The sequence below is a fragment of the Mauremys mutica genome, chromosome 20 (genome assembly GCF_020497125.1).
Source record: "Mauremys mutica isolate MM-2020 ecotype Southern chromosome 20, ASM2049712v1, whole genome shotgun sequence".
NCBI lineage: Eukaryota > Metazoa > Chordata > Testudines > Geoemydidae > Mauremys > Mauremys mutica.
In genome coordinates this window covers 12,811,869-12,824,426 of record NC_059091.1, presented here as the reverse complement: position 1 = coordinate 12,824,426, position 12,558 = coordinate 12,811,869, and the positions used below count along the sequence as shown (strand labels likewise).

Sequence of the window (12,558 nt, the reverse complement as noted above, 5' to 3'; positions counted from 1 at the left end):
AGAGGGGATTGAGAGCCACCCAGAGCTGGAAGAATTATCCCTGCCTCCCCCTCCAGAGATTACGGTACTCAGAGGTAATTGCCCCCCCACACACACACCTCATTGGTGTAATGAGCATAATCAATGCGACACAGTAATATCAGGGTACAAAATATATCGGAAGGACAGAACAGGAAATGCTGGTGAGGGTGTGGCAATAGAAAGCGTTAAGTCAAATGAAGTAAAAATCTTAAATGAACCAAACTGTCTGATGGAATCTCTATGGATAGTAATTCCATGCTCAAATAATAATATAACAGTAGGGATATACGACCGACCACCTGACCGGGATGGTGATAGTGACTGTGAAATGCTCAGGGAGATTAGAGCGTCTATAACAATCCAGAAATTGTCATGGCGACAGCATCCCAGCTTGATCCTGGCGGGAGGTGGAGAGACACAGGCAGAGAGCCCATGGAATCTCACACATACGCACCCTCCCCTGCTGTGCAGATACATGCTCTCCCCACACACACTGTACACACCCCACACAGACCACCCATTCCATAGGCACTCTGTACAAAGAGAGCCCCCCCCCCCCACATGCTCTGGGAGGCTCATGCTGTCCCCACCCTGTCCCTGTGCCTGGGAGGAGAGGGGGCCACTAACCCAGGCTGCCCAGCAGGGACTCAGCTCTACAGGCTCTGACAAAGCCCACCTCACCAGGGAAAAATGGGGAACAAAGAAACCGAGTAGGCTGGGCCTGATCCTGATCTCAGCAACGCTGCTGCAAATCATCAGCAACTGGAGCTGCCTCAGTGTGGGCCAGGGTGAGTCGGGCAGCATCAGGCCTGCTGTGCTGTGTGTCCCACGCTAGCATGGGCTGTGGTGCCCTGGCACAGAGACTCCATTGCTGGGTGCTAGGAGCCAGCATGCTCCCTGGGACTGAGCCAGTGCATTCACCAGCAATAAATTGAGACTCCCGGCCAGGACATGACCCGCTGCTGCCCAGCCCAGTTCTCAGTGGTGGCAGATGACAGAACAAGGAGCAATGGTCTCAAGTTGCAGTGGGGGAGGTCTAGGTTGGATATTAGGAAACACTATTTCACTAGGAGGGTGGTGAAGCACTGGAGTGGGTTACCCAGGGAGGTGATGGAATCTCCATTCTTAGAGGTTTTTAAGGTCAGGCTTGACAAAGCCCTGGCTGGGATGATTTAGTTGGGGTTGGTCCTGCTTTGAGCAGGGGGTTGGACTAGATGACCTCCTGAGGTCTCTTGCAACCCTGATATTCTACAATTCTATGATTCTAGGTGGGCACAAAGTGCTGCCATGGTGAATGGGTGGTGTTTTGCACCCACTTTGCAGTGGTGGGAATGACACATGGGAGGCGTGGTCAGTAGGGCCCAGCCTCTGGCTGCTTGATGGGGCAGGAAGAATATCTGAGCAAATAGCCCAGCTATTTCCCCCTCTGTAGACCCAGGGTTGAGCCCCCTGACCTTCCCCCTCTCTCACTGGGATGCTGTGATGAAGTTAATCCATGGTTCTGCAGTGTTTTGAGAGCCCCAGCTGGGGACACTATGTAAATACAAAGGATTTTGTACAGGAGGAGGGATAGCTCAGTGGTTTGAGCATTGGCCTGCTAAACCCAGGCTTGTAAGTTCAATTCTTGAAGGGGCCATTTAGGGAACTGGGGTAAAAATCTGGGGATTTGTCCTGCTTTGAGCAGAAGGGGGTGGACTAAATGATCTCCTGAGGTCCCTTCCAACCCTAATATTCTATTATTTGTATAGGGAGAGGGTTAATGGTTTGAATGCAGTGTTATAAAGCAGCTGCTGCTGATCCCCAGGGCTCAGGGTAACCAGACAGCAAATGTGAAAAATCAGGACGGGGATGAGGGGTAATAGGAGCCTATATTAAAAAAAAGACCCAAAAATCAGGACTGTCCCTATAAAATTGGGACATCTGGTCACCCTACCAGGGCTGGATCTGCCCCTGAGCATCCACATGGGTGTGATCAGCTCCTGGAGTCTTCTCTCTATTAACCTGTTGCTCCTTTTCTCCCCCCACATTCCTTTTCTCCCCATTTCCACATCTCCTCCACCCCACAGAAATCGACGAGGACCGGCTCCCCAACCCATTGCTGAAGGTAGGTGCCTCCTTGTCTCACGAACCCTCCTCTGGTGGTTTGGAAGGAGCTGGCAGGCCTGCACACGGGCGCCCGTCAGGGGAGCCCATCGCGGTAGGACTCCTGCATGCCTTGCATTTCCTAGCAGGAACATGCCTGAGTCTCATGTTCCTGGTCAGCCCAGAGCAGCAGGGCAGAGCGGTTCTGTGAATCGGCTCAGCCTAGCCTGATCCCTGGGCCCAGCGAGCCAAAAGCCTGCCATTCTTGGAGAACAGTGGTGTAGAGAGTGCAGACAAGGAGAGGCCACTGGGCTACTCCCAGGACCCGGCTCCCCCGGGTGACTCCAGACCTGAGCTAGCAGGCAGGAGAGACTGTGTGGGGGTGCAGGGGCAGGGGTAAAGGAAGTGTGGGAGTCTGTGTGTGGTGTGTGAATGTGCACGTGCCTAGCTGTGGGGGAGTGGGCATGTGCGGCAGGGCCGCCCAGAGGGGGGGGCAAGAGGGGCAATTTGCCCCAGGCCCCGCGTCCCGCAGGGGCCCCCAGGAGTGTGTTCCGGGGCCCCCGGAGTGTTTCCCCTCTTCCCGCGGCTCCGGTTGAGCTCCCGCAGGCATGCCTGCGGCAGGTCGACCGGAGCCCGGGACGAGTGGACCTGCCGCAGGCATGACTGCGGAGGGGGGCGCTCGTCCCGCGGCTCGGCTGGACCTCCCGCAGGCATGACTGCGGCAGGTCAACCGGAGCCGCGGGAACACGGCACCCGCCGCAGTCATGCAGGTCCGCTAGTCCCGGGCTCCGGTCGACCTGCCGCAGGCATGCCTGCGGGAGCTCAACCGGAGCCAAATGCCGCCCCCCAGGGAAAGGGCCGCCCCACGCGCCTGCTTGGCGCGCTGGGGTCTAGAGCTGCCCCTGAGCGGGGGCCCCCCGCCGCCGAAGACCCCGGGCCCCCGGAATTCTCTGGGCGGCCCTGATGTGCGGGGGTGGGCGGGTGGGGGCTGTGGATGGGTGAGGGCCGTGGAAGCAGACAGACTGTGTGCACGGCTGTCAGGAAGGAATCTCGGTTCTCTCTGAGCTCCAGGAAGGATTTATATGAAATCTGTAACCAGTCCCCCATATGTCCCAGCTGTGACTGTAAAATGAGCCACACCCAGGAGGTGTCCTCATCAGCCCCCAGTCCCATCTGCAGGCAGCCCCCAGCCCTCCTAGCCACTCCACAAGCTCCCTCACCAAAGCTGTTCCAAAGGGGGGGGAGTGAGAGTGCATGTGCACCTCTGTGTCCAGCGGGTTGTGAGGTGTCTGGGGATGCACTTGGGGCTGGAGGAGGGGGACGTACAGGATACCAGCGCTGCACTTGATTCATTGTAATTAGCCGATGTCTGGGGCCCCTTAGCTATAGCAGGGCTGCCAGCTGGTCATTGCTCCATTGGGATCCAGGTGGTGAGACCTCACTGCCCGCACACCCCTCTCCCTGTGTCACCCTCCCAGGCTGAACATGAGAATGTGGGCAGGTCCCAGCAGCAGGCATTGCTCCATCCTGACCAAAAGCACCTGGGCATAGGCGGCAGGTTATATATGTTTGTGATGCTCGAGCACCAGGAATATTCAGGGCCGGGTGCCCTGCTCCAGCAATATTTGGAGCTGGGTCTCTTCCTCCGGCCCTGCCTGGATCGGGCCCCGGCCCCCACGGGTCTCCCCCCGCCCCGCCGCATTCCTACCTGGAGCAGGTCCCAGCCCCCGCCTGCCACCCCTCCCCCTGCGTGTCCCCCTCCCCCCCCCCCGCGTCCCTGCCTGACAGAAAGCAGCGCGCGCCCCTCTCCTGCCTGCTTCTGCTGCCAGAGTAGGGCGGCTCCCAGCAGAACAGCTGTCTTCTGCCCCAGGGTCCTAGCGCCCACCCTTCACTACTGGCAGGGCAGGCTGCCCTTACCCTGCCCGTCTGCCCTAGCCCTGAGCCTTTCCAATGCCCCAAACCCTCATCCCCAGCCAGAGCCCTCATCCCCCTGCACCCTGATCCTCTGCCCCAGCCCTGAGCCCCCCCCCCGCAGCATGAACCCCTCATCCTCAGCCCCAACCCTCATCCCCCCGCACCCTGATCCTCTGCCCCAGCTCTGAGCCCCCCGCAGCATGAACCCCTCATCCTCAGCCCCAACCCTCATCCCCCCGCACCCTGATCCTCTGCCCCAGCTCTGAGCCCCCCGCAGCATGAACCCCTCATCCTCAGCCCCACAGCCCTCACCCCTGCACTCCCTCCTATCCCCAAACTCCCTCCCAGAGCATGCCCCCCTCCCAGATTGTGCACCACCTCCCCTTTCCCACACACCCCTTCCCACCCCCAAACTCCCTCCCAGAGCCTGCACCCCTCACCCCTTCCTATACCCCCACCCCCAGCCCAGAGCCTGCACCCAAACTCCATCCCAAAGCCTGCACCCTGCACCCCTCCTGCACCCTAATCCCCAGCCCAGGACCTGCACCCCAAACCTCTCCCCCCAAACCCTCCCAGAGCCTTAGACAGGCAGAGTTTGGGGGGCCGGAGTTGGGGGGGCGGGTTCTGGGCACCACCAAAATTTCTACAAACTTGCCACCCATGACCCTGGGACCTGTGTTGTGGGGAGCGGGGGGCAGTGTGCCCTGTTCTGTGCCTGCTGGATGCCAGCCCCACTCCCCAGCGAATTACCAACGCAGCTGCTGGCGCCTCCGGCTCTGGTTGCTCTAGTGCCGTGCAGTATCCTGTTGTGACCTGGCCTTCCCTCTCTTTGCAGCCGGGTCTGTCCATGTCACCCAGACAAAGGAAGAAGGTCCCCCGCACGACCCCCACCATGAAAGGTACCGTGGCACTACCTCCGCTTCACGCTGCTGTTGGGAGGCACGAGGACATGCAGCGGGCACATCTCACGCCTGGTTCTCTCTGGGAAATGCTTCTGTCCTCTCATGCTTCCTTCATCCACCCCGTCTTCCATCTCACATTCCCTCCCTCTCCCTCTGAGCCTTGCTCCATTTCCCTGCCAACTGTCCCCTTTGTCCTCCCCCAGTCTTGTCCTGTGTTCATGCCTGCCAACATCTGGCAGTAGGGGCCTCTGGAGAGACCCTCTGAACTGGGGGAGCAGAGGATAGGCGCTTGCTTGTATTCATTCTGCACACAGGGAAAGAAGTATCAGAGGGGTAGCCGTGTTAATCTGGATCTGTAAAAGCAGCAAAGAATCCTGTGGCACTTTATAGACTAACAGACGTTTTGCAGCATGAGCTTTCGTGGGTGAATACCCACTTCTTCGGATGCAAGTGGTGGAAATTTCCAGGGGCAGGTTTATATATGCAAGCAAGAAGCAAGCTAGAGATAACGAGGTTAGTTCAATCAGGGAGGATGAGGCCCTGTTCTAGCAGTTGAGTGAAAACCAAGAGAGGAGAAACTGGTTCTGTAGTTGGCAAGCCATTCACAGTCTTTGTTTAATCCTGAGCTGATGGTGTCAAATTTGCAGATGAACTGGAGCTCAGTATTCACCCACGAAAGCTCATGCTGCAAAACGTCTGTTAGTCTATAAAGTGCCACAGGATTCTTTGCTGCTTTTACAGATCCAGACTAACACGGCTACCCCTCTGATACTTGACACCATGCAAGGCACTGCATTTAGCCGTATGGAGTGGAAATCCATCAACCTCATGAAGAAACTTGCACAAATACAGACAGACATCATCTTCCTTTCCAAATGCAAACGGATGGACATCATACCAAATGGACTAAAGGTAAAAAATCCACTGCTATCTACATACTACACAGACCACAGTGAGAGATTATGCCATACTCTATCAAAGAAACTGAGGAACCACCTGATCAGCCTCCTATACAGCAAACAGGAAAACATCAAAAAAGAGCTCTCCAACCTGGAGACTCTCATTAATAACCAAACTTCCATACGAACGGACTTCACTAAAATAAGACAGGAGATCTACATCACTCACTTCACCTCTCTACAAAGGAAAAAGGACTGTAAGCTGTCTAAACTCCTACCTGCCACATGGGGCCACAACCGTGGTACCCCTAACCCACCCAGCAATATCGTCAATCTATCCAACCACACACTCAGCCCAGAAGAAACGTCTGTCCTATCTCGGGGACTCTCTTTCTGCCCTGCCACCCCCACCAACATGATACAGTTCTGCGGCGATCTGGAAGCCTACTTTCGCCGTCTCCGACTCAAAGAATACTTTCAGGACAACACTGAACAGTGCACTGATACACAGTTACCCTCCCACCAACAGCACAAAAAGAAGAACTCCACATGGACTCCTCCTGAGGGTCGAAATGACAGTCTGGACCTATACATTGAATGCTTCCGCCGACGTGCACAGGCAGAAATTGTGGAAAAACAACATTGCTTGCCTCATAACCTAAGTCGTGCAGAATGCAATGCCATCCACAGCCTCAGAAACCATCCTGACATTATAATCAAAGAGGCTGATAAAGGAGGTGCTGTTGTCATCATGAACAGGTCTGACTACCAAAAGGAGGCCGCCAGACAACTCTCCAACACCAAATTCTACAGGCCACTTCCCTCAGATCCCACTGAGGAATACACTAAGAAACTGAACCATCTACTCAGGACACTCCCTACACTAACACCGGAACAAATCAATATACCCTTAGAGCCCCGACCACGGCTATTCTATCTACTGCCCAAAATCCACAAACCTGGAAATCCTGGACGCCCCACCATCTCGGGCATTGGAACTCTCACTGAAGGACTGTCTGGATATGTGGACTCTCTACTCAGACCCTATGCCACCAGCACTCCCAGCTATCTCCGTGACACCACTGATTTCCTGAGGAAACTACAATGCATTGGTGACCTTCCAGAAAACACCATCCTGGCCACCATGGATGTAGAGGCTCTCTACACCAACATCCCACACGCTGATGGAATACAAGCTGTCAGGAACAGTATCCCTGATGATGCCACAGCACAACTGGTTGCTGAGCTCTGTTCCTTTATCCTCAGACACAACTATTTCAAATTTGATGACAATATATATCTCCAGATCAGTGGCACCGCTATGGGCACCCACATGGCCCCACAATATGCCAATATTTTTATGGCTGACCTGGAACAACGCTTCCTCAGCTCCCGTCCACTCACGCCCCTTCTCTACCTATGCTACATTGATGACATCTTCATCATCTGGACCCATGGGAAGGAGATTCTGGAAAAATTCCACCATGATTTCCACAGCTTCCACCCCACCATGAACCTCAGCCTGGACCAATCTACACGGGAGGTCCACTTCCTAGACACTACGGTACAAATAATTGATGGTCACATTAACACCACCCTATACCGAAAACCTACCGACCGCTATGCCTACCTTCATGCCTCCAGCTTCCATCCCGGACACACCACAAGATCCATTGTCTACAGCCAAGCACTGAGGTACAACCGCATCTGCTCTAACCCCACAGACAGAGACCAACACCTACAAAATCTCCACCAAGCATTCTCAAAACTACAGTACCCGCACGAGGAAATAAGGAGACAGATCAACAGAGCCAGACGTGTACCCAGAAGCCTCCTACTGCAAGACAAACCCAAGAAAGAAACCAACAGGACTCCACTGGCCATCACATACAGTCCCCAGCTAAAACCCCTCCAGCGCATCATCAGGGATATACAACCCATCCTGGAGAATGATCCCACACTTTCACAGGCCTTGGGTGGCAGGCCAGTCCTTGCCCACAGACAACCTGCCAACCTGAAGCATATTCTCACCAGTAACTGCACACCGCACCATAGTCACTCTAGCTCAGGAACCAATCCATGCAACAAACCTCGATGCCAACTCTGCCCACATATCTACACCAGCGACACCATCACAGGACCTAACCAGATCAGCCACACCATCACCGGTTCATTCACCTGCACGTCCACCAATGTAATATATGCCATCATATGCCAGCAATGCCCCTCTGCTATGTACATCGGCCAAACTGGACAGTCTCTAAGGAAAAGGATAAATGGACACAAATCAGATATTAGGAATGGCAATATACAAAAACCTGTAGGAGAACACTTCAACCTCCCTGCCCACACAATAGCAGATCTTAAGGTGGCCATCCTGCAGCAAAAAAACTTCAGGACCAGACTTCAAAGAGAAACTGCTGAGCTCCAGTTCATCTGCAAATTTGACACCATTAGCTCAGGATTAAACGAAGTCTGTGAATGGCTTGCCAACTACAGAACCAGTTTCTCCTCTCTTGGTTTTCACTCAACTGCTAGAACAGGGCCTCATCCTCCCTGATTGAACTAACCTCGTTATCTCTAGCTTGCTTCTTGCTTGCATATATAAACCTGCCCCTGGAAATTTCCATCACTTGCATCCGAAGAAGTGGGTATTCACCCACGAAAGCTCATGCTGCAAAACGTCTGTTAGTCTATAAAGTGCCACAGGATTCTTTGCTGCTTTTACAGGGAAAGAACAGTCCCATTCCCCTCCTGACACTTACCAGCCAGCGAGCAGTTGGTTATATAATGCAGGGGAGTCCTGCCCATTTCTCTGCAGGCTGCTATTGTGCTCACAGGCCAGTGTGCCTTCCCCCATTCTAAAGACGGGGTCACTTGAAGGTCTGGGAAGTGGCTGTGGGTGTGGGTATCTGGGGCATCGCCCATCGCCTCCAGCTTGAGGTGTCTGGAGCTGTGAGCTGGGCTTGGATCCATTTTGAACACTGATTAAGCACACTGGGTTGCTAAACTGAGTAGCCATGTGGCTTGACGGTGTGTCCCAGTTCCACTCCACGGTTGATGATGCAGCAGCTAACATGTCTGTGGAGTTATTTTTAAATGAATAATTGTGTTGCTAGCAGTATAAGAAAAGAAGCTCAGTCACTTTTCAGCAGTCATCTCTCTCTACTGCCTGCCCTCCCATCACCGGGAATCGGCCTCCTCTGTCCCTTGGCAGGGCCCAGCCATTGTTGGCACAAGAACCTTTTCCACAGCTCATTGCCTCTCTCCACCTCATGCCCTGTCCCTCTCATCTTCCCCTCCGTGGAGAACCTGGCTGTGCACTGGCCTCACCCTGCTGCGTCCCTCCCTCTGCTGGGCTGCGCTGGGCTGGCTGACCCTGTACGTGTTCAGGGGCACGGGGGCCTAGACTCATGGACCACGGAGCTACTGCCACTGTCCTGATAGACAGGACATAGGGGTTAAAACCATCTTGTCATCTCACCCTGCTCACACCCAGTCGCCACCAGGGGATCCGCACCAGGTCTGACCCGGGGCAACTCAGTGCCAGGGACGGGCACCGGAGGGGAGAGGATCAGCACTGGGAATGGGCAAAGAGTGACTCAGTGCTGGAGACAGGCCCAGACTGATCAGCACCGGCTCTAACCAGGGTGGCTTAGCACTGGGGGCAGGCCTGGGGGCTCTCAGGATCAGGTCTGACCTGGGGTGACCCAGCGCTGGATGTACTGTGCCCCGCATTGGAGAGACACCGGGCATGTGTCCACATGTCTGATTACCCACGTGGGCCAGGAGTTCCCCCTTTAGCCCCAAGCCCCCACGCGTTGCTCATCCCCGGCCTTTCTCTCTCCTGCAGAGCTCCAGATGATGGTGGAGCACCACCTGTGCAAGCAGCAGGCGGAGGAGGAGGATGCCAGCATGGGGAGCCAGGAGCCACACAGCCCTGGGTGCTGCCACCACGGTAACACAGACCCCAACCACAGCCCCGGGGGAACCTGCCCCCTTGCCCAGGCCAAGACCAGGCTGGAGTCTCAGGAGGGTAACCATGCTGGACCAGACGGGAGTGAGTATAACATGGACATGCAGGAAAGATATTAGGGTGTCCCCAGTGATGTCCTCGGTTGGACAGAGTCCATCCCTGGGCACCTGCCCCCTCTGTGTGCCCTGCTCTGCGCCAGGCCTGTTCCCCCCCTTCTCCATTGTCTGGCACCTAGTGCCTGTGCCTCACTTGCACCAGAGCCCGGCACGTGTAACACGCAGCCTGCTGCGCACACGCTGGTGTCAGTGCCGCTGCCACAAGCAGGTCAGCAGGAGCTGAGCCCCAAGGCAAAACCTGCAGCTCATCCAGCCTCCGAGCTCAACCCAGGCTCCTCCAGACTCTGGGGCAGGCGGCAGCCTCCAGCTGTGGGGAGTTTGGGGAGGAACCCAGCCTGGCTGCTCTATCCCATGTCTGCTCCCAGCTCCCAGGAAGTTTGGGCCCGTGGGTGATTTGCTTTGTGTCCCTGGGCCTGCATGTCCCTCTCTGTCTCAGGTACATCACCATGGTATCGAGGTGCCTCTTTATGCATTTACCCTCCCAGCCCCCTGGGGAGATGGGCAGGATTATCTGCCCCAGGGTACAAGAGGGGACCTTCGGCACGAGAGGGTTTTACCTCCCCAGGAGATACCCCCGTCAGCCCCGCCCATGAGCTCAGTTCAGCTGGGATCATCCCTGCCCCCCTGACCCTAGAATTGGAAACCTCCCATCCTGTACTGCAAGGAGGCATTTACCATAAATACCCTCATAAAGCCCACATGCAAAGCACACAATATTCAGCCAGGCTGAGCCCTCAAAGCCTGCAAAGGAGCAGCTGAGGGAGTGGAAACATAGTGCCTGTTACCCTGACAACAGCTTTCGCTTAGCAGCAGGGCTTTAGGTGTGGAAATTCACATGACATATCTCAGTAATAACCTTAGCTCTGACCCACAAGCCCCAACCTCCTTGTGCCCCGCACTGGTGCCATGTGGGGCAACCCCCCTTTTCTCTGCCCCCTGCCTCATGCTACCCTCTCCCCATGGTGCCCCCCACTTCCATGCTCCTCCTGCCACCTTCAGTGTGTCCTGCTTCCCCGCCCCAGTGGGCTAAGTGAAGCCATGTCTTCGAGAGGCTGTGGGAACGAGGTGGAAGGCAAAGGCCTTGGGTCCGATGGCGAAGAGAAAGGCTCTGCAGCAGCCATGGGAACATTGGCCTCTAGTGCTCACAGGGAGAAGCTGCAGCTACCCATCGATGCCACCAGCCACTGAACAGGCCGAGCGATGGACCCAGATGGACCTTGCCTCTCACAAGGCAAGAGGCTCAGCAATGACTTGCCCAGATCAGCGCTATTGGCGAGCGCACGGGAGAGCAGCTGGGGCTCTGGATGCTCCAAGGAGCCATGATGCAGCCGGGGGAAATGCTTTAATCTCTTCCTGGCCTGATGCACTGGAGCAGCCCTTTAACAAATTCCTCCAAAACCCTCATCAAATATTTACCATGAAATTCTGTCCCCCTCCCAGCAGCCTGCAAAGGACACACACACATCACTGACTCCAGAGCAACTGATGCAGCCAAACAAGAACCGGTTCCCCAGCTTCTCACTCGCTTTCTGATTTGTGCTGCTTTGCCTAAGTGCAGGACAGATGCACAGACACCACAGACTCTCCTGCAGTTTCTGGGGCAGAGGGGATGCTGCTGGAGTGGGAGACAGAACGCCTGGGTTCTACCCCTGGCTCTGTGTGACTTTGAGCAGGTATCATCCCCTCTCCGTGCCTCAGCTGCCCCTTCAGTATTGCAGGGAGATAATCACTCCCTGCTTGACATGGGGCTGAAAGCGAATATCTTCAAAGGACTTTGAGATCTGCACAGGGCTCTTTTTCTCTCTCTGTCTATCCTTCCCTATCTACTCTTCCATCAGGAGCATGGCTACCCCATCATGGCATCATTGCTCTATGGCAGCATGTCCATTAGTCATTTCATTGTCCCCAGGGGCCCACATGCTTCAAGGACTTGTGATGGGGAAACAAACAGACACACGAGCTTTGCAGAGGAGTCTAAATCCAATTTTTCTTTACTGTACATAGCACAAAAATTACCCAGAGCTAGACAAATTAACAACACATCTGGATGCATTTCCCTGCCTCACTTTCCTCACCATTGTGGAGCATTCTCTGGAGTTCTCTAAGGAGCACAAATACCTCCTTCTGCACATGGCTTCTCCTCCAGAGCATGAAGTCTTCTCTTATTCCTGCAACCAGCTTCCTTCTGCTTCTTGTCTCAAATGGCCAGTGAGAGACCTTTTCTCTTATAACCCCTGGCCCCCTTTGTCATGTGACCTCCCAATCAGCCTCATCTGGTGCGCCTTGGGCAGCAGCCATCTCCTTGTTCACAGGCGCTCCATTTGAACAGAAAATCATCAAAGTTTAACGACCCTCCTTTGTTAGCCCTGTGCCAGGACATGAATTTCTCCAGTCAGCTCCTGTGCATTTTAGCTCCATATGGAGACAAGTGGCGCCACGGACACCCAACATTCAAAGTGGAGTCTGCAGCGTGTAACAGATACTCATAAAGTTTCCAAAATCAAACAGAATTCATAAGCTGTGCACAGAGAGACAAGGTGGGGGAGGTAAATGATTTTATTGCACCAACTTCTGTTGGTGAGAGAGAAGCTTTCGAGCTGCACAGAGCTCTTCTTCAGGGCTGGGAAACGTGCCCAGAGTGTCACAGC

General features: G+C 54.9%; 1 protein-coding gene across 1 annotated transcript; it reads left to right on the top strand.

Annotated features, from left to right (window-relative positions):
* The first annotated feature begins 719 nt into the window (after nt 1-719).
* LOC123354021 (protein phosphatase 1 regulatory subunit 1A-like) lies at nt 720-9,928 on the top strand. The gene is made up of 4 exons (XM_044995632.1): nt 720-809; nt 2,088-2,125; nt 4,853-4,916; nt 9,672-9,928. The coding sequence occupies exons 3-4, from the start codon at nt 4,865-4,867 to the stop codon at nt 9,911-9,913; spliced, it is 294 nt and encodes a 97-aa protein (XP_044851567.1). The 5' UTR covers nt 720-809; nt 2,088-2,125; nt 4,853-4,864; the 3' UTR covers nt 9,914-9,928.
* The last annotated feature ends 2,630 nt before the right edge of the window (nt 9,929-12,558 follow it).